Here is a 27,914-nt window from a genome sequence, read left to right as displayed (position 1 = left end):
GCTAGTTTAATTAACAGGAAAGGAGATATTTTTATAAAGTGATATAAAACACAGTCAAAAAGCTATTTTAAAGCAATTGTGTCCAACAGCAAAGACATCAGCATTTTGAACTTGTAGCACTGTTTCTCCCAGCAGAGAACAGGTGCCTACAGTCAGAGATACAAGTTCTGTGAATACACTTGCCAAGTTGACTTTGTTTTAAATCCACCTCAAAATGGAACGTTTCAAATCATGAAAGGGTCTAAAAGCTGCACATAAACATTATTTAATGTTAGACACACACTAAGTTTTATTTTATTAAGCATTACACTAGAACTACGTTGGTATAAAAAATACTTTATTTTAAAGCTATGAAAGTTATAAAAATATGTAGTTAAACTTTCTACTCACAGAGTGTTCGCTATTTTAACATTAGTGATTTGTTTTTCCTAATGAATCTGAATTTTATTCGAAAGGTTTACAAGACATTATTACTATAATTTTAAAAACCCAGAATTACAGGGAGCTGTACTAATTCTGATGTTTTATCAGTATTCATTTAACCTCTAGATTTTTAATGAAGGCAGCAAAAACAACTATTTTCTGATGATACAGAATTTCTTATTTCTTGAAGCGTTTCTGTGGTTGACCACTTCTTCATTAGTTACCTGCAGCATGGCACCTTCCTGCCAAAGAAAAAAAAAGTGTATCTGAAGATGTTTATCACATATGTCTAAACCAAATTACCAATAGGGGAACTTCAGCCATTTTTTTTTTTTAAAAAGTATAAGCAGTTCACTGGTGTGTCTAACACAAAAAGGAACAGGATTTTTTTCAGCTGAGTCCACGCTCTTCAGTGGGTAGCCTTTTAAAGGCAATGGAACTTTGAAACCAGGGCTTTTTTGGTGGGTTTTTTTTCTTTAAAAAACAGATCTAGAAGAGTATGCCACCCTTACTCCGAAAAACTCATTACTTGATGAATTTTCATTAATTTGAGGTGCAAAAATTGAATGCAGTGAGAGTAAGGCTGACTTAATTTGGCACTAAGGTTTATTAGCTGCAAGAACTATAAAAAATGGTGGAAACCTCAACATTCTAGCCAAATTCCAATTTACATAATTGCATTATACACTTATGAAATACCACCTGCAGTTTCATTTGAAGTTTTCACTTCCCTTCCTAAAGAACTGCTTATGCAGTTAAAGAATGGACGACACATTCCTTCACAGAGGCAGATGTATTCTGTGGTGCAATTTTTTCCTTACACGTAAACAGTCTACAGTTACTTGGGAACCTTCAGGATGAAACACGTTATATAAAACAGATTACAGTAGAAAAGACACATAACACAGTTCATTTTCAACAGCACAGAACTACCTTCATTGCATTACCTTGCAACCACCATAATGCATAGACTCCCAAGAAAAAATAAAATGTTGCAGGATGCAAAAATAAAAGTTGTATGATTTAATTAACTTGTGACCTACCATTTTAACTACCAACACCAGGGATGGAACCCTTGCAAAGCTTTACTAATGGACACTTGCAGGTCTCATTTGTTCAACTGTAGCAGTGTACAGTGGCAGCAGTCTATGCTTGTCCAGGGTTCATATCATAGCTAGATTCCAGTAGGAAAAAAATATGTTAAGTAGCTGAAATTAACAAAAATGTGTTCGTAAAAAATTTAATAATACAAGAAAACAGGATTCACAATTTTTTTTTTCAATTGGTAAATGTTAACTCAATCCATTGCTATGTTAAACTACATAACGATAATCACTATACTGAAAGAATACTGTCATACAACATTAGTTTCTTGGTTTTTGAACATTAAAGAAAGGAAAAGTAAATAAGATCTTACCTAAAGAAGTTTAACTGAAGCTTAGAACTATTTTGCTCTACACCCTCAGCCTTCGTTGGCATCCTTATCAACTACTGTGGTTAAAGCTTTGCAGAAATACAGCACAGCTTTTTAAGACTGGCTGAACTTAGTGACGTTTTCAAGAGTTCGCTTGTACTAGACCTGCGTCCCTGGAAGAGTAACTCGCTGGGGATACTTCCTTTCCTTGCATTGAAGAAGCAGCATCTAAAAGATCTAAAAAGGTGTTTCTCCTTGCAGAGATACCCCTTAAGTTATCTATATATTTTAAACCTGATCATTTACAGACAACATACTTTTTTCTGACCAGCATTTAATTTTACATGTACAACAATAGCTTCATATTTTTTGTGGGACCTTATGCTACCCACTCCTTGCCTTATTTTACAATATTAAAAAAAAAAATCTAAAATTACACAATATTTCCTTTAGAATTATTTTATTAAATCATAAATGTACAACAGCTTCTTAACTCTACACACGCACTTAAATCTTTAAAAGGAAAACGTTATGTCTTATTACACCATGATCCTGGCTAATAGCTTTTCAAAACTTTGAGAAAAATCTTAAAAAAGGTTTCACATGTCACCTGAAACTTACAAATTTAACATTATCAAAGGAATGCTTCTACACTTACAAAGACCACTAGAAAGAAACAACAATTAAAAAGCTAAGAAACTGTCTTAAAGGCATTTTTACAATCCTTCCTCCACAGTAAGGTAATGTTATTAAATAATCCAAATCCATTCACAAAATGGCTCTCTGCATCTGCTCTGGTGTCTTCTGCCATATCACTGCATATTTATGCATGACTGAGATAAGTGTTTCCTTAACATTGTTATTTCGATAACCTGAAGCTGTTCTGTTACCTCTGGGCTCTCATCCTCTCCTATTTATACAGTGAAGCCTGTTTCAACAGAAGTAAAGAGTAAAAAAATAGGTTATGAAATTATTCATCTAACCATTTTTTAAAGGAAAGATAATATGATCCTAAAAAGCTTTTAACTCCTGCAGCTACTCTCAAGAATCACTGCAATTTTAACAATTATAAACATACTTACCCATGGCATGCTTGCAAAAACTCAATAACGGCTCCTCCCTCCATATCCACCACTTCCTCCACTGCCCCCTGGACCATAGTTTCCTGCAATTGCAGAAAAACACAGAACGGCTACATCAGTATGCTTTCTAAATCTAGCAATGCTTTTGAGTACTGTATGAAGATTAACATCTGCTTTACTTCCAGAAACTGCATATACAACAAATATTTTTAACATTTCACTGTCTTCCTCTAAGTAACTTCAAGAACTGCCACAAGACCTACATGCTGAAACCTTGGAAGACTCAATGTCACATGTCATTTGATGCACTGTACTGTCTTGAGCCTGCAAGGGCTGACTTTATTTGCATGCTAAACCTTACAAGAAAAGGCTTCATGTTCCAGTTTCCATGTCACAAGCTTTACATGCCATATTTAGTAACATTTAGACAACAAAAAGCAGAAAATGTCAGAGAAAAAAGACACCACAACAAGAAGGGAGATAAAGAAACCCCAGCAAGTTTAGTGGACATTAAGTAGGCTCTCTGCAAGTACTGTGAGCTGATAGCAAAGAACATGAAACTTGTCTAAAATCTTTTACAGACTACGAAGTGCTAAACATTTCATAATACTCAGGGAAAAGTTAGTACCTTGTCATTCATCTTTCCCAAAATAGTAATAACAAATTTTTTCCCAAGATAATCTTTACAGTCTCAAGAGCAGAAATTGTAGCCCAACTTGCAGAAAAAACATGGGCACTGCAGTCCATCTACTGCAGAAGTTATCCAATTTCTATATATCAAACTTAGAATCATAGAATGGTTTGGGTTGGATGGAACCATAAAGATCATCTAATTCCAACCTCCCTGACATGGACGGGGACACCTTCCACTATATCAGGTAGCTCAAAGCCCCATCCACCCTGGCCTTGAACACTTCCAGGGATGAGGCATCCACAACCTCTCTGGTCAACCTGCTCCAGTGCCTCACTACCCTCACTATAAAGAATTTATTCCTTATATCTAATCTAAATATAACCTCTTCTAGTTCAAAACAGTCATCCTTTGTCCTATCATCCCTTTCACTTCCCCAAAAGACAGAAGCCCACCCACTCTGGCTCCAAGGAAAGTCAGGACATATACAATACCTCCACCATATGGTCCACCCATGTTTCTGCTGCCACCAAAATTTCCACTCTTCATTGGACCATAATTTGAAGGTTGTTGGTTGTAGTTTCCAAAATCGTTATAGTTTCCACTTCCATAATTGCCTGCATTATCAATACACAAGTGGATAAATGCGCAGATGAGCTAAAATGACTGCAGCACTGGAATTTGTATAAAAGTACAACAATAACACAGGTATTCCAGGAGTTTATGCAACGAACTACTTTTCCATACTATTTCACACTGTTTAGAAAACAAGAGCTTCCTTACACAAGGTTTACAACCCCCTCCCCTCAAAGCGCAAATGACTAGCACTGATTTACAACTTGAATGCTCTGTCATTTCAGGCCAGTATGTTACCTCCTCCATAGTTGTCATAACCACCTCCATAGCCACCACCCTGGTTGCCATAGCCAGGTCCTCCTCCACCATATCCTCCTCTTCCTCCTCCGTAACCGGGACTGCCACCGAAGTTGCCACCTATGACAATACAACAATTTAAAATAAACTTTTCCGTGTATAAGGCAATCAACTTCTACAAATCTGAAAGACATTTTTCTGTTTTGAAGTCTACAGGGGAAGAAAAGGGTAGGAGTTCTGTGAAGAAATTTCTATAAACACTACTTCTAAAGACACATACCAACTTCCACCCTAACTGAACTGTGATCAAAACTGAGATTGCCTACAGGCCTCAATTAAGAGGCTTAATTAAAATCTTGATTTTTTTTTTTCCCCCAGGAAATTTAAGAAACACTGCTATTCTAAAGAAAAGGGCATGGATGTCCAAGAACTACCCATACAATTTGCCATATAAAGGTTTAACACAAGCGACAGCTATGTGTAATTCTTAAGGCAAATAAAATGACTTTGGCAAGTAATATAAATTTTGTAAAAATTTTACGTAATTGTAAGTGAATGTAAAAATGTTTCTGAATGAGAGAAAAATAAGAACAACCACCACAAAAAAAGTGAACTAACCTCCAGGTCCTCCACCATATCCGTTATAGCCATCACCAAATCCGCGGCCACTTCCATACCCATCTGTTGGGGAAAAAAAAAAACAAAACCACGAAGTACTTAAATTCATCTGTAGCAAACTAACTGAATTCTCAAACCCCTATGACCTTAAGGATGAAATCTCAGAGAGATTAAGCACATGTACACTCAAACTCGGTATGTGAAATAACAAATCCCGTCCTTACTCTACATCTTCTATTTTTCTTGTATTTGTAAGCCACACAGTTTTTATTTTGCACATAGCCCTTTCACACTGTAAAAGTCAGCCAAGTGTTGCATACAATTATAGAGGAGAAATCTCTGAATTCCATAATGAAATTATTTAGGTTTTGGATTTTAAGAAAATCCTTAGAAAAACCCCATCACCTTGTTTTACTGAATATCCACATAAATCAACCTGTATACTACAGAAGAAGTTTGCAAGTTACTCTTCCTAAAAATTTTCTAACTGCATTTAAATCAAACAGCAGTAGATGACAAAGTTACCCAGAACTAGAAAGTTGATACAAATAAATTAAAAAAAAAAAAAAAAAAGGCTACAAACATGCATGTCTTACCAGCTCCTCCTCTGAAATTGCTGCCAGGTCCTGGACCAAAATTGCCACCACCTCCACGTGCATCACCAAAACCGAAGTTCCCTGTAACAGTTTAATGTTTGTAAGCAGTGAGATCATGGAAGGTGAACACGAACATCAACCACAAAACATTAACTGTTACTTGTACGTACCTCCTCTCCCACTTCTGGAATTTTGAACTTCCTGCATTTCCTGTCTAGAGAGAGCTTTCCTTACTTCTGCATTATGGCCATTGATGGTGTGATACTTCTGCACTAGAACCATAACAAATAAGATACGATCAGCATTTAAGTACTGATCTGGCAACAAATATCAGTCTTACAATAATAATGAAGTAATTTCCAAATTAATCCACATATATTCCACATAATCATTCTGAAAACCCAAAATACCACAATTTTTAAGCAAAGAAGTCAATACTTACTTTAAATGTTTCCCACACAATTGACCAAAACGACAATGTAGCAAATATTCATGCACATAACTAATTCCAGTCTGTCTTAAGTTTAACTTTACAAAATTACCGAGACTGCAAGGATTAATACTATCAAATGAAAGAGTGAAATTAAGCTTACTTACATACAATTTTATCCACAGGATCATGGTCATCAAATGTAACAAATCCAAACCCTCTCTTTTTACCAGACTGTCTGTCAGTAATGATTTCAATAGTGTCGATTTTTCCATATTCCTCAAAGTAGTCACGAAGGTGGTGCTCTTCAGTGTCCTCTTTAATACCACCGACAAACAATTTTTTCACAGTAACGTGAGCACCAGGTTTTCCAGATTCCTGTTAAAAAAAAAACCTTTAAATTATCACAAAGAAAAACAATATCACAAATCACTATTTTTCCAGGATTTCAGGAATGGAATACTGATAAACTAAGATTTTTTTTTTTTCCTAGTACTGGGGTAGCCCTCTTCAGATGCATGTCCCTGCAACTTCGCCCGAGGGGCACTCTGGGAAGCAAGTAATATGGTGTAATTTGAGGTTTTTCTTCCCCATTATATGTCAAAGCACACTGGAAAAAAGTTAAAAGTGCTATGAAATGCATAAATTTAAAAACCTTTAAACATATTTAAACAAGACGTTAAGATCAACTGCTTGAAAGAAGCACGATTTTTGTAACTGAAACAAAGATGTGTCAGCCTCTTCTGCCCATTTCTTCAATGGCAGTGAAGGCAACATCCCACTTTCATCAACAGTAAAAGTCCTTCAACCTCTCAGCAAGTGCACGGCTATGCATTTTAACTTCTATTCAAAATATGGTGACAACTCCTCACATTCATGGGTTATTTTTGCACTTGCAGCAGGGTATCAAAGAGGCTGCACTAGGTAAGAATGACTTATTTGTAAAGCTTATAAATAGCTTTGTCTGTTTCAACAGTACGTAGGTATGCTGCTTTAACCAACCCTGCATTCTGCATGAAGTGGAAAGAAAACTGGGATAATGAACAGGGACCCAGTGGTTACAAGTTTTGTTTCCCTTGACCACTGGGACAGCTCATTTGATTCCAGTTCATCAGTTGCAAAAGCATTAAACACCTGGATCCAACCTTAAACTGGTAAACCCTGCCAGAGCTCCCACAATGTGGTGAATAGAACCCACTTAGAATCTGCACTTGCTCCTTAAGTACTTCTGTGCCACACAGGCCTGGTTGAAAAGTTTACAGGTGAATTGCATTTGGACGCATACACCTAACTTGTACCCTGAACTTAAAAACCATACCTGGGGTTAAAACCAAAGTAGTCCCAAAATTATTTTGTATATCACCACTAGGGAAAAATAAAAAAAAAAAAAAAGATATTTCCCTGCATTCTCTACTTTTAGCCATTTCAGTTACATACCTTTCAGAAATACCCCAGGAATAGAGCCAGAAGAGACTGGCAGGAGTTTATTAATTTGAGGTTTAGTAATAGTAACGACTCCAGAGTAGAGTTAGTTTGGAATGTGCATAATTGCAGGCATTAGACACACTTTTGCTAGCAGTGCTTTCAGATCCCAGCTGCATCACCTGCAGACATGATTCTGTAACCAGAATAACTTAATAGTTCACCGTAATATTAGACATGTATGTAATAGGGTCATTTAACAGATGAAAACTGTGGGGAAATAGCACCCCATCCACACCCTTTTAACTCAAGACTCTGAACCCATGCAATTTCAACAAGAACAAAGGTGTGCTGGTTTGACTGAAAACGAGTTAATTTTCTTCGTGCAGTTAGAAACCTTTCTTTTTCATAGCTTGCATGGTCATTATTTGGACTTAGTCTGAGAACAAAGGACAACACCCCAGTAGAGAGTAATGATTTTAATTGTTCTGGTCTGAGAGTCAAGGACATTCTGAGCGCTCTGCCCACAGGCGTGAGGCATCAAGGAAGGCAACAGTATTCTATCCCCTTAGCATCATGCTTCTTATTTAAGGACTGAGGGATCTTCCAGTTTCTCTCTGGGGCATATTCTCACTCTTGGGTGTTTTTTTCTCTCGCACGTTCTTTCTTAGGTTTTTTTTGCTGGAGTCGGGGGAATCTTGGTTCAGGATGTTTAGCTCGGCCCTTTGCTGTTTTGCAGAGCCCTATGAGCCTTTCTGCGTTTTTCCCTCTTTTTGGGACCAGGGTGTGGCTTCCTGAGACTGGCTGCTCAGCTGTGGATGGAGTTTGTTTGGAATTGCTTGAGTGTCTTTTATTTCTATTTTATATACATATTTACTAGTAGTGTATTAGTATTTTGTTATTTTATTAAACTGTGCTTATCTCAATCCAAGTTTGTCCGTTCCCTTTCAAATCTCTCCCCTATTGGGAAGGGGGTGCTGGGGAAGGGATGAGTGAGCAGCTATTGTCATTGCATTGCTAGCTCCCATTACCCATGACAACAGCATAAATGTCTGACCAAAACAGATCTGTTTTTCAAAACATGAGAATCATATACTTTCAAAGCCATACTTACCTCTCTAGCCACAGCTCTCTTAGGCTCAACCACCCTTCCGTCAATCGTGTGAGGTCTTGCAGCCATGGCTGCATCCACTTCAGCCATGGAAGAGAATGTTACAAAGCCAAACCCCCTTGATCTTTTGCTTGCAGGATCCCTCATTACCTAAAAAACAATAAATGTTTAAATCATATCTCCCTGTCTCATGTTAAGCGTAACAGTAACACCTTGAGCAAAAATGCATAAACTTAATTTATATTTTCCTTGATTTGATTTCAAAACACTATTATGATAAAGTAGCATGCTATGATGTTTAAGTACATGAACCGCACTGCTTGGCATCACAGAAATTTAAACCATCATTGTTTTCCAATACTCATAATGCAGAAATGCTGATGTATTACTGACATACGTTTACATTTGTTTTCCCAAAAAAATCAAACACATAATTTATTTTAAGCTTTCCGAAGACCACAGATTTGAAATCTGTGTTACGAAATATGTATTTACTGTTCACAAAACAAATCCAGCAGAGAAACTTCTGCAAGGGTCACTGTCCCTGGAAGTAGTTAAAAGATGTACAGAAGTGGCGCTCAGGGACACGGTTTACTGGTGGACTTGGCAACGTTAGGTTTACAGCTGGACTCCGTGATCTAGCAGGGTTTTTCCAACCTAAGCAATTCTATGAAGACGCCCTTCCCCAGCTTTATTGAGGTTGCTTACCATATCAGCTTTCTGCCGAAGGTTACCAATGACACAGATGTAAGTGCTCTATGCAAGCATCCCCTTATGCACTTCAGCCAGTGACACCCAAGTTAATTTTAAACTGTTGAAATGAGTGGTTAGCAATAATTTGAGAGATTTTACAGTAAACAGATTGTAAATGCTTCCTAATTCTATCAAGAGTTTGCAAGGTAAGGTCTGTGCATAGCTTCAATGAACTGAATAATGTGAATTATGGACCAACCACCTGTACACTTAGGAAAATATTAATATTCCGTCTTTTCATTAAGCTATCCTGAAAACAAACCCCTCACTTCTACAACTTCTAAACATTCGCTGCCATAATTGCACATTAGTACTCCAAACTTACCACACAATCTGTAAGTTTTCCCCATTGCTCATAGTAACTCCTCAAGCTTTCCTCTGTTGTTTCAAAACTTAAGCCGCCAATAAACAGTTTGCGGAACTGTTCCTTTTCCCTCTATCACAGAAAAGAAGATTATATTAATATAATTAACAATACCCCCTTTACATCAGCATAATTAGACACCATGTCAGATTTTTAAAAAGTGTCAAAAACTTTCGACAAGACATATTTTTCAAAATTATGCTTAGCTCTTCTAATTGTTCTACCGCTTTTGAAGAAATTAAGTAGTTTATGCAAGTCTATGTGTCTACTTTTACAATACAGATTTTACTGTACAATGAACCACAGTCAAAGACTTCCAGAACAATCCTCTCAAAGATCTTCGGGAAATGTTTTTTAAAAAAATTAAAACAACCCCAAAAGTTCTCATTACAGGCAACATAAATTCTACTCCAGACAGTATTTATTTTTAAAAACCATCCCGGCTCAAATTGTCTTACATGGATACTATCATCCTATTTACCCAAGGCACTAAAAGGTACATTTCAAGATGTTCTAAAATGGGTTGACGATTCCTATTTTCTCATTAGTTATTAAAATGAATGAAAGCCAGAGCATCTGTAAAATTAATCTGGGATCCTGCACCACTGGAATCAGCAGTAAATCTATCTGCCCTCACAGCAGCAGTATCAAAACTAAGTGGATTCCCTTTAAAACGGAAATGTGAATAATATTCACGTTACATATCTACTATTATAAATTATGCTTTCAGTAAGACTTTGTTCTATTACCTTTCAGAGAAATTACCACTGTGCTAGTTTGCAGAAATTTCTGCTGTGATAACAAGTACACCATTAAAAAAAAAAAAAAAAACAGGACCAATAAAGGCAATAGATTTACTATTTTGTATGTGGCATTCTACCCAAGCAGGAAGAACCTTCCCACCCCTACCAGTTAAAAATACTTTTATATGAACTCTTTATACTAAGTATACACCATAATTTTCATTTACTGCACAAAACAGTGTGACTAAATCACGTATTTTGCAGCTTCGTATGTCACACAGCAACGATTTAAAAATGCACTAAAAAGTAATCCCCTTCCACAAAATTTAAGATGTCAGAATGTTGTCTGAAAGAGAGCTGTCTTGCTAGGAACAAGAGAGCTCAAATGCAGTTCCTTCAGCTTTATACAGTTAAATAATTTTTTAAATCAAGAAAATCTACTTGGGTGTTTGGTTTTATGTTTTCTTTAGGGTAGTAGTTGATTTTTAAACAACTTAAACACTGCATAGTTAGCTAAAGCTGACAAACACAATATAACCAACTATGCACTGGACAAGAAGATAAAAGATGAAAACTAGAAAACCAATGAGATTCAGAAAATAATCAAAATAGTTCAGTGCACAAATGCTTTTGAAAGTATTAAGCCAATCTGCACTATAAAACATTTTTCTCAGGTTGTCAAAGGCAGGCCTGGATATAGATGCATATAAGACAATTACTGCACGTAGTACTGAATCATTTTTTGTGCAAAATACATCACCTTATTACCAGCTTCAGATACAGCAGCCTGACAAGGAAATCAACCATTATAAAAATAAACATTTCCCCCAAATAAAAATGAGAAGTTTAAAATGTCTCTTAAGAACACGTGAAAATTGGCTGTTTGATCTAGTATGCTTATTTCTAAGGAACACAGAGGAAGTTAGTACTGCCTCCTCCTTGTACAGACAGGCAAAATTAGAAGAGTTTTAAACCAGCAAACCCATGTTATGTCAAGTTTCCTTTCATCTCATGTCTTAAAAAGAATAAAGGAAAGGATGTTGCATACCAATCTTGGACTAAAAAGTCATATGCTGCAAGCCACGCTATCATTTATGATTTTGAGTAGGCTAGCAGAGAAATAATTTTAAGCAACAATATTGCAAAAAAAATTCCTCCCTTCAGATTACTTCAGTTCTGCTTGAAAATCAGGGACTACTTAGTATTTTAACAGGCCCACAACAAACACTTTTCCTATATGATCATCATGTGTCTAATAATGGACATTTATGTTCTTAGGAAAACATAAGAATCAAGCAAATTTAGTAGGTAGGTAGGATTTTTCCAATAAGCAATAGGTTTATCTTTGAAAACCGTTGTAAACAAAACTCCAGGATCTCTAACAATTACATTTGCTTTTTAACAGACATATACTACCCATTACTAATAAACATTGAACAGAATAAGAGACTTAACAGATGTATGAATTATTAGAAAGTGTAATTTACCATGTTTCAAGTTTCATACTGTACATGCCCTACCCAGAACAACATCTAGGCACAACACACGTCAGGTCACACAAAAACAAGCCACTCCCAGTTTTTCAATTAAAATAACTGTGTGAAAATACCATACATGTATTGCTGCACTAACACAGGCACAGACAGGGAAGAAGAGAGACTATTTGTCTTGAATGTGCTGGTTTAACTGAAAATGGGTTTTCTTCCTGCAGTTAGAAACCTTTTTCATAGCTAGCATGCTGAGTATTTGGACCTAGTTTGAGAACAAGAGATAACAGAGACCTAATGCTTTTAATTGCTCTGGTCTGAGCGCCAAGGACACTGCGCACTCTGCCCACAGGTGTGAGACATTGAGGAAGGGGTGCATGGATGAGGCAGAGCTTGATTGACATCCAGACTGATCAATAAGAGTACTACATCCCATTAGTGTCATGCTTCATACATACAGTCAGGCCCTTCCAGTTGGTTCTTCCGCTTTTTTCCTAGCTCTTGCTAGGGCAGTTTCGATTGGAAGTTTTATTTTGGCCTTTTGCTGTTTTGCAGAGGCCTCTGAGCCTTTCTGCCTTTTTCCTCTTTCTTCTCTCTTTGGGACTAGGTGCTGTTTCCTGGGCCTGGCTGCTCAGTGTGTTCATGAGGAATTGCCTCGAGTATCTTTTATTTCTTCTACATATACATACACACATATATATGCATATATATATAGTTACTAGCAGTGTATTAATATTCTGTTATTTTATTAAACTGTGTTTATCTCAATCCAAGTTTCTCCTTTCCCTTTTGATTCTCTTCCCTATTTGGGGGGGGTAGGCAAGGGGGTGAGTGAGCAGCTATCCTGGTTGTATTGCTAGCTCGGGTTAAACCACGACATGTGTCAATTTTAAGCAACTCAGTCTACCATTAACCTCTCACTGTGGTCCAGAAAGCTCGGACTATCTGAAGTTTATGCTGAAGCTGTAAAACATATAATAAAATTATCACTCCTGTCCCTTTCAGAATCTTGACAAAAATCCTCATTTGGTAAAAACAATCACCTCTCTCCCCACACAACCCACCTCCACAATATAAGAGCTGGAAGAAAAACCTCTTTCAAGATTTCCATAGTACATTCTGTGGTAGGAACAGAGTGTGAGAGGAAATCTTTATGAACTCTGCAGAATTTTCATGAGTGCTTTTTTTAAGCCTCCATTCGCAGGCTTAAAGGAACACTTTTAAAGGACTGGAAAACATGTAGTCTTTGCTGAAAAAAATAATCATTAGAGCAAGGAAATGTGTTTCATACAGCAATAATGTGTGCACAAATACTTCGAGCCGACTGTAGGCTTCTCCGAGTAACAAGAACAGTTAACAAAAACAAGCTAGTGGGATCTCCAAACAACTATGGCTAGGCCTGCCGAAAGCAAAGCTGCGTTTATTGATCCCAAACGAAAGACGCTACTCTCTCCCCTCACCCTCTCAGTTCCTCTGCGTTTTTCCCCCGCCCTCGCAGCCAGATGCCATCCCGAGTCGGCTCCGCCATGTGGCGGCTATCAGGAACACAGGGCGCCCGCAGCCAGGAGGGGAAAATGGCGCCCAGAACCAGCCGCCGCTTCCAGGGACATCGATGAGGCGCGAGGTAAAGAACTCCTGCAAGTACCGACCCCAGGCAAAAAACAAACAAAAAAACCGCCCAAATCCGAGTCCTCAGGCTAAGCAGAAACCAAGTGGTGCAAACCGTTTCTAGGGTGCATCTGCACACACGGTACCAGGAAGAGTCTGCCTGTAAACGCTATTTTACGCCCCCGCAGATATTAGGCAATTACGGCTGCCATCCCCCCTCCCTTAGTCGGTTTATCGCTCCCAGAGGATCCTCAGTCTCACGCACCAGCGAGTCTCGGCGCCGCCATTTTAGCCCTCCCCCTCGCCACCGCCATTACCGGCAGCGCCGCCCCGGCCGCTCAGGGTGCCCTCGCAGGGCAAAGGCGACTCCCTGGATCCCGCATTAACTGACCTCCATAGTCACGGGTGCCTCTCCGTTCTCTCCCCGCTTCAGCGCCACCTTAACAGCAGCTCGGCTAACGGGCACGTCAAGTGATTCAAGAACTCGCCCACCCGCCATGCACGGCTACCGCAGCTTCCGCCGCCCCTCTCGGCTGCGCACCAGCCCCAACCGTCGCTTCCAGAACCTTCCTGCCCGCTAACGCTTCTTCTGCGGGAAGACAAACAGCCGCCACCCCCCACCCCCCGCAGCGGCACCGACCTGCACTGACAGGGGCTCAACCCCACTCGTAACGTCCACACCCGGAAAATTTCACTCCGTACCCATAACCAAACCTGCCGCCCTCCTTAAAAACAAACCCTGAATTTTCCCTTTTTCCACGTACCATGTTCTTCATGGTTTACCTATTCCTGCTCGAGAGTAGCGTACAACTGGTCAGTAATGGCTGCCTTAACTGTTACGCAATTTGAAATTCAGCTCCACGTAGTGCTAGCGCCCTCCTTCTCCAAGCCAGGCTCCCTTCCCAGGTTTTAGTTTAAAAAAAAAAAAAGAAAGCTTGGAGCCGGAGCTTAAATATCTCCAAACGGGCAACAATTCTGTATAACGCCCCTGCGTGATTTTATCACGTAACAAAAAGTCATCAACTCCGTTAGTAATGGCTGTCTCCGGAATGAGCCGAAGGAGCCGTCGTCGTCGAGCTTATCCGCTTCGACAGTCGCCGGAAAAAGCCGAAGCAGGAATGGAATCCCGTTCGACTCGCTTCGGCAATTTCCGGAATTTGCCGAGGCAGAAAAGAATGGCGTTCAAAACCTCTTCGGCAATTTCCGGAGAAAGAGCCGCAGCAGTGATCGACCATCCAGCGCGTTCGGCAATTTCCGACAACTGAAGAGACTCGCGATACGTGCCCGAGCGCAGCCGAAACGGCTCCGATCTCGATTGGCACCGTGACGCGCCTTTTTTTTTTTTTTCCCCCGGAAAAAGCCGAACGGCATCGAAGGCTCAAACCTCCAAGAAGGTGGTTATAATTAACCGAAAGCAGCCTCGCATCTCCCCCCGCTGCCCTCTCGGTGGCCACTTGTGGTACTGGTAGGGAGCGGGCGCGAGCAGAGTAAAACGCACCCCCGAAAACTCCCCTTGCTGCTGGCGCCCTGGTCCCTTCCCCCTCCGCTCGAGCAGGAGGAAGTGAGAACGACCCAGATTTTGGCGCCAGCACCGACACAAAGCGGGGGGCCGGGAGCCAGCGCAGGGAGGCGGGCTCCTCCGCCGCCGCCTGCGCCGCTCTACCCCACACGGCCGACATCGGGCCCACCGCCCGCTTCGGCACTCTGTTCTTCTTTCCCTCCTTCCTCTCCTCCCTCCCTTTTTCTCTCTTCAGTGGCACCGCACGCACCGCGACAAAGGGTGAGTGCTGCTGCCCCACACACCAGAGAAATGGCGCTAGAGCTGCTCCTTTCTTCCCGCCCCTTCTTCTCCCCCTCCCCCCTGCAGCTCTCGGGGAAAACCACCACGGATCCACCCGCGGCTCCTCACCCGGAGTGAAGCCTTCCCCAGCCGACTCCGACCCCCATCCCCACTCCTAGAAAGAATTTTCCAGCTTCTCTCCCGCACTGCTTTCTGAGCCCACGTCCCTCCCCTAGTGCCCTAACGACTAGGCCTCCCCGCCGCAACGCGGGAAATGGCCGCGCTCCAAACGCCCCCCCTCAGCCTCGCCACAACGAGCTTCAAACCCACCCCGCCGCCCAGCCTCCCCGCTCCCGGGCCTCGCCGGGGCTGCCCTCCCACACCGACTAAAGGCCTCGCTCCGTGGCGGGCGGCGCCCGCTCCGGCCCAACGCGCCCTCATGGCGGCGGCCATCATGGCGGCTGCAGTTACCGGGCTCCGCTGGCCCGTTCCCCCGCCCGCCGCCCCCGGCTCACCCAGTCGCTTTCTCTGTCGCCGCGAGGCATCTTCCTTCTTTTGGACGCCTGACGCGGTCCTGCGCTAGCCCCCCGTTGGAGAGACGTCTTGGCCCCCCTCCTGTGCTGGCGGCGACGACGGTAGGAGGTTGCAGCTCGCGCGTAGGCGGCGTCGTGCGCTCTGCCCCGTCAGCCGCCGGCGCGCAGTGCTCGGCCAGCCCAGCCCCACCAGCCGCCGCGCCCGCCCTGCGCCGCGCTGCCGCCCAGCCGCTCCCCACCCCCTCCTTCCTTCCTTCCCTCCCTCTCTCCCTCTCTCTCTTTCCCTTCCCCCACCCCCCCGACTCAACCCCCCTCAGATATCGCTGTTGCGGGCGCTGCACAGTGTGCGCAGGGCGAGAGGCGAGGAGGAGGCAGGAGACCGGAGCGGCTGGGCACCATTGAAGTCTGTATCCTTCTCTCTTTCTCTCTCTCCCGCTTTCTCTCCCTCCAGCCTTCTCCTTCTTTCCCCAGTTCCCCCTCCCTCCGCTCCCCGCGGAGGGGGCCTCGGCTGCGGGGAGATGCGGGATGCAGCCCCCCTCCTCTCCCTACGCTGCCGCTTCCTTGGCGGCTCGGGGGGCACGGCCCCGGCGCTTGCACAGTGCTTCCCGGCCCGCGCGGGAGCAAGGGAGCGGGCTTTGCGGCGGGGAAGGAGGGCTGCGCCGGGGGGCGGGGGCAGCGGCACCCGCGCTGTGGCGGACGCGCTCGGGAGACAAAGCCAGCCTGCCACCGCCGAGGGGCGGCCTCCGCCACCGGGCGTCCCTGCTCCGGGAGGCGGCGGCGTGTGCTGGGCCTGGGGGAAACGTGGCGTGGTGGGGGAGGCGGTGTGGAGGGGGCCCCGGTGGCGGGGGCGCGGCGCACAGGGCCCGCCGGACGGCGGCTGCCCCGGGCGGGAGCGGCGGGCCTCCTCCCGCAGGCCTCGCCGTGAGCGGCGGGCCGGCCCCGCGCCGCTCGGGGCAGTCCCGTTAGCTCGCCCGGGGCGTCCCCGCCGGCCTCACGTGTGCCCACCGCAGGCCCGAGGCTCAGCCTCCCCCGTTAGGCCTCCGCAGGGCTCTCTTTATTTTCTGATGGGAGTGGCACGGGGGTTTTATTATAATTATTATTATTGTTATTGTTGTTTGTTTTCCCCTTTGTCCTGCCTTTCGAATGGGGACAAGACAAGCCCTTCTGCACTGGGGCCCTAGCCCCTGCCTTTCTCCCACTCCGTCTACCCCACTGCCCATGGGATTGCCAAAATCCACCTTCCCCATCAGGGGAGGATTGGGTGGGATTGCCAAACCCGGGAGGTTGTCTGGCCTTGAAGGACTTACTCTTTTGCCTTGCTCAGGCATATGGGGAATTATAACAGTTCGATAGTTTGCAGTGGGGCGGGGATAATATGTACCCGAGGAGGTGGCCAACATGAGAAATGACATGGAAAAGGGGATGGATTGTGTTCAACATCATTTGTGTAGGTCAAAAAAGTAGTATATACAGCTTAGCTGAGTTAATATTGCTCTAGGACTTTAACTTCTGCAAATTTGAGAATCAGAAGGCAACCTGGTAGTTAAGATTCATAGTTGCTGTTTATAAGCATTTACTACAATGTAAGAGCAATGGGTGACTCATTACAACACAGATATGTAGCTGCTCCCCACTAGATATGCAGTTAATATACCTAGGTATATCTTGATTAACTGCTAGAATCTGAACTCCTGTTCTGCTGGGTTTAAGGAAATAAGCATCCCTGATGGTCCTCCCCCTTTTCCCTAGAAACGTCTCTGTGCCTTAGAAGGCCTTGTTAAAAACCTTTTTTCAACCCTATATACCACTTTATCGTTTATACTGGCTAGCATGATGGTGTGTTACTGGGTTATGCCGGACAAAGTAGTAACCTACTTTTTGTTCTGGATTTAATCCGTATTAGAAATGTTGTATGCAGGGAATATATGGGGGTTGGAACAAGGACCATGCTTGTATTGGGATGCCTTTCTCTGAGTAACGTAAACTTCCTTTTAATTGTCATGCATTTTTCTAGTAAAAGCTCTGCAAGTCTGCAATAAAAATGGCCTCCAATAAAACTACATTGGTAAGTTCACGCACACCTAAAGTATATAAGGATTTAATCAACATATTTTTTCTTCAAACTTATAACTTGGCATCTCCATTTAAAAGATACATCCACATCTCCCCTCCCCAGCATTATTCTGACCAAAATTTCAAATCCAGAAAGTAAGGCTACTAGAAAGGACATTATCTTTGGCTTTAATGAATCTGCCATTTCTAAAGAGACTTGTTGGGAAAAAAAAATTAAAGGTCTTTGCACTATTTCATCTGTCCTACAGTAGAAAACACTAAGCATTTTATTAGCCTCCTTTCAGTACACCATGTAATTCAGCATATATGTAACGAAATCAAAATCATGTATTCATTTAATTTCTCCCAGTGTATTTGGGGAAAACTAATTGCCTGAGAAAAGGCAGTCTTTACAGATGAATAATAACATTATTGGGAAATGATGTGGCATAGTTAAGATGCCATTTGAAATGATTTTAACAAATAACAGTTTCTTTGAATTTCATAGGAGCAGAGATTATCAGATGTCAACCCCTCCTGGACCGTTTTAATGATGCATTCATGGATCTCAAGTCCTATAAAGCTTTGCTTGACATTAAAAAATGGACTTCTAAGGGCAGTTGGTTGCTGGTTACCATTCAACTAATAATGATGCGTAGTTTTGTGAAAGACAACTGAAAAAGTATAGTGTGAGATGCATCTGAGGTTGAGGCAGGGAAGTAAGCAAAAATACACATATACAATTCAAAATTTGGAAAGCAGAACAGCTGATCTACAATGCATTCAAAAGGCCTTTTATTAAATTTACTGAAATTATTACTAGTTGACCCAGATCAAGATATATTAAAAAAGTTGTATTAACCCTTGGCTTAGAAGTGCAATGGAGTACTTCCTTTATATTGTATGATAAACTATTCGAGAAGACTTCACCAAGGTGAATGTCTGAACTTTCAGTTAGTAATTGATTGCCCACTCTTCCTTAATTTGAGGAAGAGAAGGAGTTAGCCAGGCTGGGGAGGGGGTGCCTCAGGGAGAGGAAAGAATCAGTGCAGTATTCTTAATCTTTTGATATTGTTGAGAATTTTGCTGCACAGGTCAGGAAAATCAGTTATGGTTCCCATGGGAACCATAAATAATTCTGCTTTATTATGTACTTGCATGCAAAACCTAAATGTGTGAAGGGATAGCATAGCTGTAGAACTGTAAATTCTGATTTTGTTACCTCTTGTATGTTAAAATCCTTCACCAGAGTGTCACATCAGTGTTTTAATCTTGCCCCTCAAAGAAAGAGTGATTATTCACTGGAGAGCATCTGCATCTGTCATACTTGACTTCTGAATGCAGAAAGGGAAATGAACCATAGATGAGCATTCAGTGGTCAGACGCCCAAGTTGCAGCTTATAACCCTAGAGGAGGAAGCTTTAGGGGTCTAGTGGACATGTAGTAATCAGGTACCACATTCACTTGTGGGCTGAGGCTTACATTGGCTTATGTGATCTCAGAATGTACAGGGTTTTTAACAAATGTTCAGTATTTCTGCAGGCTTTGTGATCAAGTATTATTTTAATAGGTCGAAAAGGCTAAGGGGTTTGGAAGGTGGTGCTGATGCACACAAGACCTAATTCAGTCTCTAATATTTAAACCAAAAAGCAACGTATTGTCGATCTTGTTATTTCTTACTGCACTGCAAGAAAAAAGTACAGACCCACATGGCATTCGTTTTCTTCTGTGGAAGATTATGTAGATACTTAAGTCTTAGAAAGTAAAAAAAAATTGTTGCTTTGATACAGAAATCCAAAACATTTAAGTGACGAGAATTAGTGAAGCCGAAAAGAGTACCAGAAAACAGTCTTCCATTGAATCAAAGAATTTTAGTCCAACGGAGAACACAGATGGAGATGTTCCCCACTTGTAGCCTGCTTGCCTCATCACCAGTAATTATAATGTTATTACTATGGTATAGTGAGTCTTTGTCTTTTTTTTCTTTTTTCTCTGCTTCTTTTTGTTTGTTTTCCTCATATCTACCCATTTCTCTTCTTCACATTTCCGTTTTCTTGAAAGCAGCTGCCTTCATAGAAGCGTTGGACATCTTCATGCTTCTATTTTCCTTCATTTCCAGTCTTGCGTTCTTTTTACTATGAAGGCAAAAAAAGCCAGTGTGCTTAAGTTGACACTTCTCAGACATGAATGCTGTGGTCGAAATACACCTGGGATATGCAGGCAGTTAAAATCTAATTGGAAATACATGCTCTGTTGTAGATAATCTCACTTGTATGATTCCAAATCAAAACAAATGTCACAAGAGATACAATCATATACAGAAATTTGCTGTTTGAAAGAGAAACTTGAAACTTGTCTTTGTTGTTTGCACCTTTAATTTATGGGTTGCTAACTAGACTAAAGCTATTTTGAGGAGAGAAGGAAAAAGTAATTGTGAAAAATAAGGGGCACAAAAGTAGGACTTTGTAATGAAAGAGTCTGCTTCACATCTTTGATCTAGAAAAAGAGAGTTTTTCCTCTAAAGCATACCTTTTTTTTTTACCATTCACCACATCAAGACAAAATTCTACAAAGTCTAAATTGGACAGTTCCAAAATTGCTTTGCAATATTCTCGAACTAACCTGCATTAATTCTAGAGAGGACTAGAGAAAGGCCATCAAGCAAATAGAAGTGCTCTGTGTTTTTGCTTGTCTCTTTTCTGTTCTATAGGAAGTGCATTAGTGAGGAATTAGTTCTGTCCACTTTGATTTAGGGTGCTGCGTGACTATATGTTTTAGGAGCTTAATACTGCACCCATTAGTTTATGACTACCACTTTAATAATTTTCTTATAAGGTGCGGTCCAAAATGGCAAGCAAACTGCTTTTGGTCTGCTAGTGCTCCAGAAGCGTGATATAACAACACGATAGCCTTGTTCCAATCTTTTTAAGATTACAAACAAAGAAATTCTGAAATGTGTCCTTCAATTACTATTTAATTGTGCCTTATTAAACTGGGAATGCCTTGAGGATGATGTGGATGTAATATTTGTTTTAAGAACTTAAAGAGTATTACTTGAAGTATCGAATGTAAACTTATTTATAAAGTTCTTTAAGTTAGCAAAATTTCATTTACATGTTAAGTGCTGTACTTAAGTGTAGGTGTTTTAAATTTTTGCACCTTTGTGACATCTGTTTGAATGTAAGTTACATTGGTGCGTGGCTAAGAATGAGAAGGGACTGCACTAATGGAATGCTCCAAGCATGCATCCTGTTCACTAGTTACGGGTTATTGTTGAGTATTTTGCTTATTGTAGCAATACAGCATAAATTTTGCTCCCATCAGCTTTTTTTTTTTTTTTTTGGAAAAGGTAGGAACCACCTTTTTTGAGTAGCATCCCTTTTCTATTTTGTGCATTTTCACCATTCCCTTATTACTTTTCTTTACTTCTGCCTTATGCTGTTTCTTGCCATCTGCCTTTTCATAGGCATAGAGTTAACTTCTAGAAGCTTTGTAATTTTTGAGCATGTAGCACTCTGAGAATTAAATTTATAAGGGGAGTGGAGGCACTGAGTGTAAGGACAAAAGTTTTTCCCCTTTTAAAAAACTGGTGTTGGGTATCTCATTAAGCAACTGAAAAAACCCAAAACATTAACATGTCTCGCTCAGGTTACCTGACCACATGCACTAACGTAAAAGGGGTCTGAGCTTCTGGCTTTAGTGTGAAAAAGTACGTGATTCTTTGCTCTTCACTGAGCAAAGTTGGATTTGGCCAGTGAAGTAACTGTGTCAAGCAAAAGAATGAGTAATGTCATTCTGAATTTCTTTTGTAGCACAAAATGGGAAAGAAACAGAATGGCAAAGGTAAAAAAGTTGAAGAGGCAGAGCCTGAAGAATTTGTTGTGGAGAAAGTCCTGGACAGACGTGTTGTAAATGGAAAGGTGGAATACTACTTGAAGTGGAAAGGATTTACAGAGTAAGGCATTACTTTTTTTTTTTTTTTTTTTTTTTTTCCTGCTAGAATGCTAAATGCTAACCATTTATTTGAAATAACTGCAGAGAGGGGACTGGATGATGGGGACACATTTTAAAGAACTTAAAGAGAAGGACATCTATAAATGCATATTCAAGTGGGGCAGTCAAGTGTGAAAATAAGATAGAAGATGTGTAGCTTAGTGTTTGTGCTACGTAAAATGTTCCAAGATTTTTACCAAGTCCTTAGTAATTGTTCTTTTACCACTGTTCTTTGATTGTGTCAGTATCTATCAAAGTGAGCAAGGCTGACAGTTGTTATGTGTGATGGAATGAATGTTACTTCTGAGGAAGAAATTTTGCTGGGATTTAAACTGTAGGCAGGTCTGAAGTGATGAATTTGAAGTAGATAGTTTGTTTATTATTCACTTTTCTGAACTACTCTCGAATTAGATGAGTTTGCATAAGGAATTCTGTGGCATGGTTACCTTTATTAGGCATACCCGAAAGGTATCTTTTAAGTCTCTTTCCCAGGACTTACGGAAGCACAAAAAGTGTTACAGTGGACTTTAACAAGCTGATTGTTAAGGAAGGTATGTAGTTGTGCCCGTTCCTTCCTGTGGCACTTTCTGGCCAACTACTAGCTGAAAAAAGGTGATGCACCTGGAATTTGGACATAAGCAGTTACTTATACAGTCACATTATTGTTGCATACTTCCCAAAGTGTTTGCATTGCAACGTTCTGCATTGTAGCACTTGACATTTCTGTAGTGAGAAGTACATAAGTGCAGAACACAATGTGTTTAGTATTCAAGGGTCTGATCTGAAGTTGTAAAAATACAATTTTGTAGCTGAAAATAATTTGTAGACATCCTGCTTGTGCAGTAGGGCTGTGCAGTGTTTGTGCATGAGGACTTCTGAGGAGGTGCTTAGTTGTTGTAGGGAACATTCATGGACTTCTTTTTCGTTAATAAAATGCACACTCATTGGAACATTTGCGGTGCCCAGCTTGGGACGTGGAACCTTTGTCCCCCTCCTGTAGTCAAGTGAAAGAGGGAGATAGTTCTAGACAGAGTTGATCTCAGTGGTTGGAGAAAACTTTTGAGAGCATTCCTCATATATAGAAGCTTGGACATATATACTTAAGCTGATGGTAGTGTATGTTGTGTATATTCTGTTCTCTGTCAGTCATAGTGCTTGTATCTTATGGTTTGTTTGCATGGACAGTCTTTAGAGGAATGAGGGAAGGGAGTTAGTTTAAAATGGACAGATATGTTTTGGTAGGGTGGGGATTGCTTGTTTTAACTCCTGTGATCCCACCCAGATCATAGGAGTTAATAGAGCTGCTTATTCTGTATCTCCAGTTTAAGAACGTTGTTTGACAATAGCAGAGCATGCTTCTTTCCGTGCTTCTTTCAGTCATCAAATGCAGTACATGAAGGTTACTAAAGATGACAAGACAAGCATCCTTAGGTTTAAGAAACCTCCCTTACATAATGCGAAAAAAAATAACTTGCTTAAGGTGAGCCATGTGGCTAGTTTTACATTTTTCTTCTTTTCCTAGTTTTACATAAATGTGTGTATATTTCAGTGCTGACAACACATGGGAACCTGAAGAAAACTTAGATTGTCCAGAGCTAATCGAAGCTTTTCTGAACTCTCAGAAAGCTGGTAAAGAAAAAACAGATGGTGCCAAAAGAAAATCTTTGTCAGATAGTGAATCTGATGATAGTAAATCAAAGAAAAAGCGTGATTCTGTAAGTATGTGTTCATGTGCTAAGCTTTATTCTACTGTGTCTCTTCCCTAACTCTCCATCCCCATCCCCCCCAAAATCCTGTCGTGACTTTTAGAATGAGACCAAACATGGGTTTAAAACTGTAAAAATCACACGACATCTGGAACTGTGGTTTGAAATCATTCATGGCGGTTAATGAGACTCTCCAAATGGTGGGTAAAAGATGATTGGTTGACACGATGACTAAAAGTTCTTGCACTGTCCCATGGTGCTTAAGGAATAATTGAAAGTAAGACTGCTTGAGAGTTATTTATTGATAGTATTAAGTGGTCAGTTTGTATTAGAGCAAGAGGTTCATGAATGGAACAAAGATGAAGCTCTATTTTGGCTTTCATATTTAGTATGTGATTTTAAATAGGTAAGGGACAAGATGGCAAAATGTCAAGACCAGGCAGTTGCTCAGTTTAGGACTGGATGTGATGGTGGAGAGGGAGTAGAAAGGGTGACTGAAGAAAGCCTACCTTTTCTTAAAGGTCTGGGCTTCTCGTACCATTTAAATGAACAATGTGACAAATTTAGCGCTGATAAGTACAAAATAATGCACATATAATTATGTGGTCCATAGTTTACATTTTTCTCTACAAGCTTCCAAACTAGCAGCTTGAAATGAAACTGGTTGGCAATGTCAGTGGTTTGCTGAAGACAGCTATTGGATAGGTGGTTACTGTCAAAGAATTTGGAAGGCATCAGAAGGAGTAGTTGAAGAGTTGTAAAAAAAAAAAAGTCATTTCTCTATGAAGGTAATTGTGTGCCTTTATCTGGTACAGTAGTGGCCACTTTCTCAAAAAGGGTATTGTGAACCTAGAGGAACTAATACAGGAAATAGTTGTGATGTTCCTTACTGCCAATGCAATCCCAGTGAGCCAAGAAGAGTTGAGATATCCCCCAAGGGTGCAGTTTCATGGTTGGCTTAAGCCAACCCAAATTTGTTTGTTGTTTTTTTTCTGATAAGGATGTGTTTTTCCGATTTCCAGGAGTGCATTTTGGCTTTGTCTCTTTTGCTTTTACTGGCCATGCTGGTTTGTTTATCTGCTATGAGGATTTTTAGATCACTTGTTTTGTGTATTGAGTTTTCAGAAAGAAATGATAGAAACATTGGTGTAGAATTCATTAATTTTTACTCTACACCTAAATGAACTCAACAGACATTTTAGAGGGGTGGCCCATAGACTAAGGGAATGATATCTGTGTGTGTATATCCAAAGACAGGAGAAAAAGACAATTATTTTGAATGTATTGAAAAGCGTATGGCCTGGGCATGATGTAGATGGTATAGAATAAGGGGTGGATACTGTCCTGATTTTGGATAGGATAGAGTTAATTTTCTTCTTAGTATCTGGTAGAGTGCTGTGCTTTGAATTTAGTGAGAGAATAATGTTGGTAACAGGCTGTTTTAAGTTGTTGCAAAGTGGTGCTTATAGTAAGTCAAGGACTTCTCAGCTTCCCATGCTCTGCCAGCGAGGAGGTACACGAGAAGCTGGGAGGGAGCAAAGCCAGGACAGCTGACCCGAGCTGGGCAAAGGGATATTCCATACCATAGGATGTCATGCTCAGTGTATAAAGTAGGGGGAAGTTGGCCAGGGGCTGGGATTGTTGCTCGGGGACAGGCAGGGCATTGTTCGACAGGTGATGAGCAATTGCACTGTGCATAATTTTTTTTGGTATATTCTGTTGTTTTTAGTAGGAGTAGTGTTAGTATTTTCTCTTCCTTTGCTGTCCTATTAAACTGTCTTTATCTCAACCCACGACTTTTACTTTTTCTTGATTCTTCTCCCCATCCCACCAGGGGGGAGGAGTGAGCAAGCGGCTGCATGGTGCTAAGTTGCCAGCTGGGGTTAAACCTTGACACTTGGCCTGAAGATCAGTCATGAAAAAATAAAATTAGTGTCATCTTCAAACAATTATATGTAATTATAGCTTTTATAATTAAGTAATGCTTTAGTTTTGTTATACTCACATAATATATACACAAGAATGCATATATCTAGCTCTAATGCCAAAATAGAATTTTATTTTAAACTAGATAACAATCTTCTAATTTACTCAATAGGTTGATAAACCAAGAGGGTTTGCAAGGGGTCTTGATCCCGAGCGGATAATTGGGGCTACGGATAGCAGTGGAGAGCTTATGTTCCTCATGAAATGGTAAGTCTTACATACATGGTTCTTGTCCATATTAAGGGAGGGCAGGCAGTTGCACTTAGGCTAGTGAGACAACTTCATTTCAGGAGAAGACAGAGAAGCTGGTTGTCTGCTTATTAACCTTGTATTCTTAAAAAACAAGGCTTCTCTAACCAGTTAGTACTTAATACCTCTTCCTTCAAAACTCAAATTACTTCAGTTTCTATTGGTTCAGTTTTACATAAGTAGAAATTTGAAAGGTAAATTCTGATAAAATGCAGAAGAAATTGTATTTGTATGGAAAAGCTAGATCTCAGTAGTGCTTTTGCTAAGGGAATGGCAGGCAGAAATCCAGCTTTGCATGTTTCAATAAGCAGAAACCAGCTGCTGGATAGCCAACTATTTAACCAACTGTATTGCCAGCTGTTCTGCATGCCATCGAGTGGAACTGGAAGCACCTAGTGGAGGAAGTTGAGGTTGAGATGAATAAACAATGTGAAGGAGAGGTTTATCTTTATGGGCTCATAAAGAGGGGAAAGTGATGGGGGGAGTTTGTGGTGTTGGGAGGTTGGGTGGAGACCAGCTTCATTAGCTGTAATGTTGACAGGAGGACTTCTTGCCTTCTGAACAAGTAGGATAAAATTAGTATTTTTTCCCAGTGTTGAGAATACAATAAAATGAATTAGCATTTTCTGGGGGTTAGATTTCTTATGATGGAGAGATGGCAAGGATGATAGCTTTCCACAGCCTTTGAGAAGAGGTCTCCAGATAAATGATTAGTCATGTGATATGCCTTGGCTGCTGAAGATAAGTGCTTTGAAAGATTCTGCCTCCCTTCTGCCTTTTCAATTTCTCTATACACTTTATGTGAAATTTAAAAGAGTTGCAAAGTATAGATTTTGACTATTTGAATTTCTGTAGTGATAACTGGCAACACCAGACACAAAAGAAATGTACAAAAAGCAGCTTTTTTTTTAGTTCAGTTGCAGTTGATTAGTTTTTCATAATTGTAGTCAACAAACATAGATAAGAATATGTATGCATAAAACTGACTTGTAAAGGCAGCATGCACTTAAAAATGGAATCTGAAGCATGTCAGACTGACAAGTTTATTACTGCAATACAGCATCAAGAGTAGCAGTATGAAATACAGCAAGTTGCAAAAGCAATACAGCAAGTTGACAAAATTAGCGAAGTTTTACTCCTTTAATTACATAATGCAGTAGGTAACGATATATAAGATTCCATTTGAATAGCGTTTTCCTTTCAAATAGACAAAAATGCAGGAAGGGAAGAAAAGGAAGATGCAGCTATGAAACCTTGCTGTTAGCGTGGAAATTCCTGGTAACTATAGTGAAAGGTATACTGAGAACTGATTTCTAGCTGATAGTCTTTTCAGAACTTACGACCTATCAAGAGCTGTTAATCTTACTGAATTACTGATTATGTGTTTTCTTAAATCCCACTCTCTTCTACATCAGGAAAGATTCTGATGAGGCTGATCTTGTGCTGGCCAAAGAAGCGAACGTGAAGTGTCCTCAGATTGTAATTGCTTTTTATGAAGAGCGACTAACTTGGCATTCATGCCCAGAAGATGAAGCACAATAATTGTTTGCATTGCTTTTTTTATATATATGAATATTAAAACCTGAAATTTGATTTATTAGCAATGTGAGAAACATACATTCTAACAAGAATCAAATTTGTTATTTTTTTGAAGTAGTATGTTTTGCATCAACAGCAAGTACATAAAAGCTTTCTGCAACTTGTTTCATTTATCATGAGAGAGCATTTGATACTACTGCTTCCTCCATATTAGGTAAAAGCTTTTATAAAACATTCATAAACTTACATAGTTATTACAAAATCGTAATGAATGTCTAAACAAACTCACAGATGTTTTGTAGTCTTCTATACTATTGATGTGCATGTATCTTCTTTACCCAAACCTAGCCCTTTAAACCTGTAGAATCATTCTTTTTAGTATTTGGGATCACTTGGCCTCAAGAAGACCAGGTGAAAACTAACTTTGTAGTAATTTGAATGTTATCAGACTGTATATTGTTTACTTTATTGTAAATACTGGTGAACAGTGGTCAATAAAATAGTTTTATATTCTTCCTTTA

General features: G+C 40.6%; 2 protein-coding genes across 10 annotated transcripts; one reads left to right on the top strand and one right to left on the bottom strand.

The window, feature by feature from the left end:
* Positions 1-316: 316 nt before the first annotated feature.
* HNRNPA2B1 (heterogeneous nuclear ribonucleoprotein A2/B1) lies at positions 317-16,021 on the bottom strand. Of its 5 annotated transcripts, none has more exons than XM_071805023.1 (11): positions 13,947-14,069; positions 9,679-9,789; positions 8,604-8,750; positions 6,235-6,445; positions 5,808-5,909; positions 5,638-5,718; positions 5,042-5,104; positions 4,424-4,543; positions 4,045-4,167; positions 2,920-3,002; positions 317-665 (listed from the first exon to the last, which is right to left on the bottom strand). In XM_071805023.1, the coding sequence occupies exons 1-10, from the start codon at positions 14,052-14,054 to the stop codon at positions 2,941-2,943; spliced, it is 1,128 nt and encodes a 375-aa protein (XP_071661124.1). In that variant the 5' UTR covers positions 14,055-14,069; the 3' UTR covers positions 317-665; positions 2,920-2,940. The 5 variants fall into 5 exon arrangements, with proteins under 5 accessions (XP_071661124.1, XP_071661123.1, XP_065685856.1 ...); XM_071805022.1 differs by lacking the exon at positions 317-665 and adding an exon at positions 1,336-1,597; XM_065829784.2 differs by lacking the exons at positions 317-665; positions 13,947-14,069 and adding exons at positions 2,281-2,765; positions 15,851-16,021.
* On the top strand, positions 15,203-27,914 carry CBX3 (chromobox 3). 5 transcript variants are annotated; one of them, XM_065829788.2, is made up of 7 exons: positions 16,153-16,271; positions 17,883-17,933; positions 19,711-19,854; positions 21,733-21,875; positions 23,463-23,628; positions 25,718-25,812; positions 27,270-27,914. In XM_065829788.2, the coding sequence occupies exons 3-7, from the start codon at positions 19,813-19,815 to the stop codon at positions 27,394-27,396; spliced, it is 573 nt and encodes a 190-aa protein (XP_065685860.1). In that variant the 5' UTR covers positions 16,153-16,271; positions 17,883-17,933; positions 19,711-19,812; the 3' UTR covers positions 27,397-27,914. The 5 variants fall into 5 exon arrangements, with proteins under 5 accessions (XP_065685865.1, XP_065685863.1, XP_065685860.1 ...); XM_065829789.2 differs by lacking the exon at positions 17,883-17,933; XM_065829790.2 differs by lacking the exon at positions 19,711-19,854.

This window comes from Patagioenas fasciata, chromosome 2 (assembly GCF_037038585.1).
Source record: "Patagioenas fasciata isolate bPatFas1 chromosome 2, bPatFas1.hap1, whole genome shotgun sequence".
Taxonomy (NCBI): Eukaryota; Metazoa; Chordata; class Aves; order Columbiformes; family Columbidae; genus Patagioenas; species Patagioenas fasciata.
This window is presented reverse-complemented; position numbering and strand designations above follow the sequence as displayed.

Excerpts from the sequence above, each read along its gene's own strand:
- CBX3 (XM_065829789.2), top strand. The coding sequence starts at position 19,813 with ATGGAGATGTTCCCCACTTGTAGCCTGCTTGCCTCATCACCA. Across the intron at positions 19,855-21,732 it reads GCCTGCTTGCCTCATCACCA|CACAAAATGGGAAAGAAACA; the intron begins GTAATTATAATG and ends TTTCTTTTGTAG. Across the intron at positions 23,629-25,717 it reads CAAAGAAAAAGCGTGATTCT|GTTGATAAACCAAGAGGGTT; the intron begins GTAAGTATGTGT and ends TTTACTCAATAG.
- HNRNPA2B1 (XM_071805023.1), bottom strand. The coding sequence starts at position 14,054 with ATGGCGGGTGGGCGAGTTCTTGAATCACTTGACGTGCCCGTTAGCCGA. Across the intron at positions 5,910-6,234 it reads TCCTGTGGATAAAATTGTAT|TGCAGAAGTATCACACCATC; the intron begins GTAAGTAAGCTT and ends TTATGGTTCTAG. Across the intron at positions 5,719-5,807 it reads TTCCAGAAGTGGGAGAGGAG|GGAACTTCGGTTTTGGTGAT; the intron begins GTACGTACAAGT and ends AAACTGTTACAG.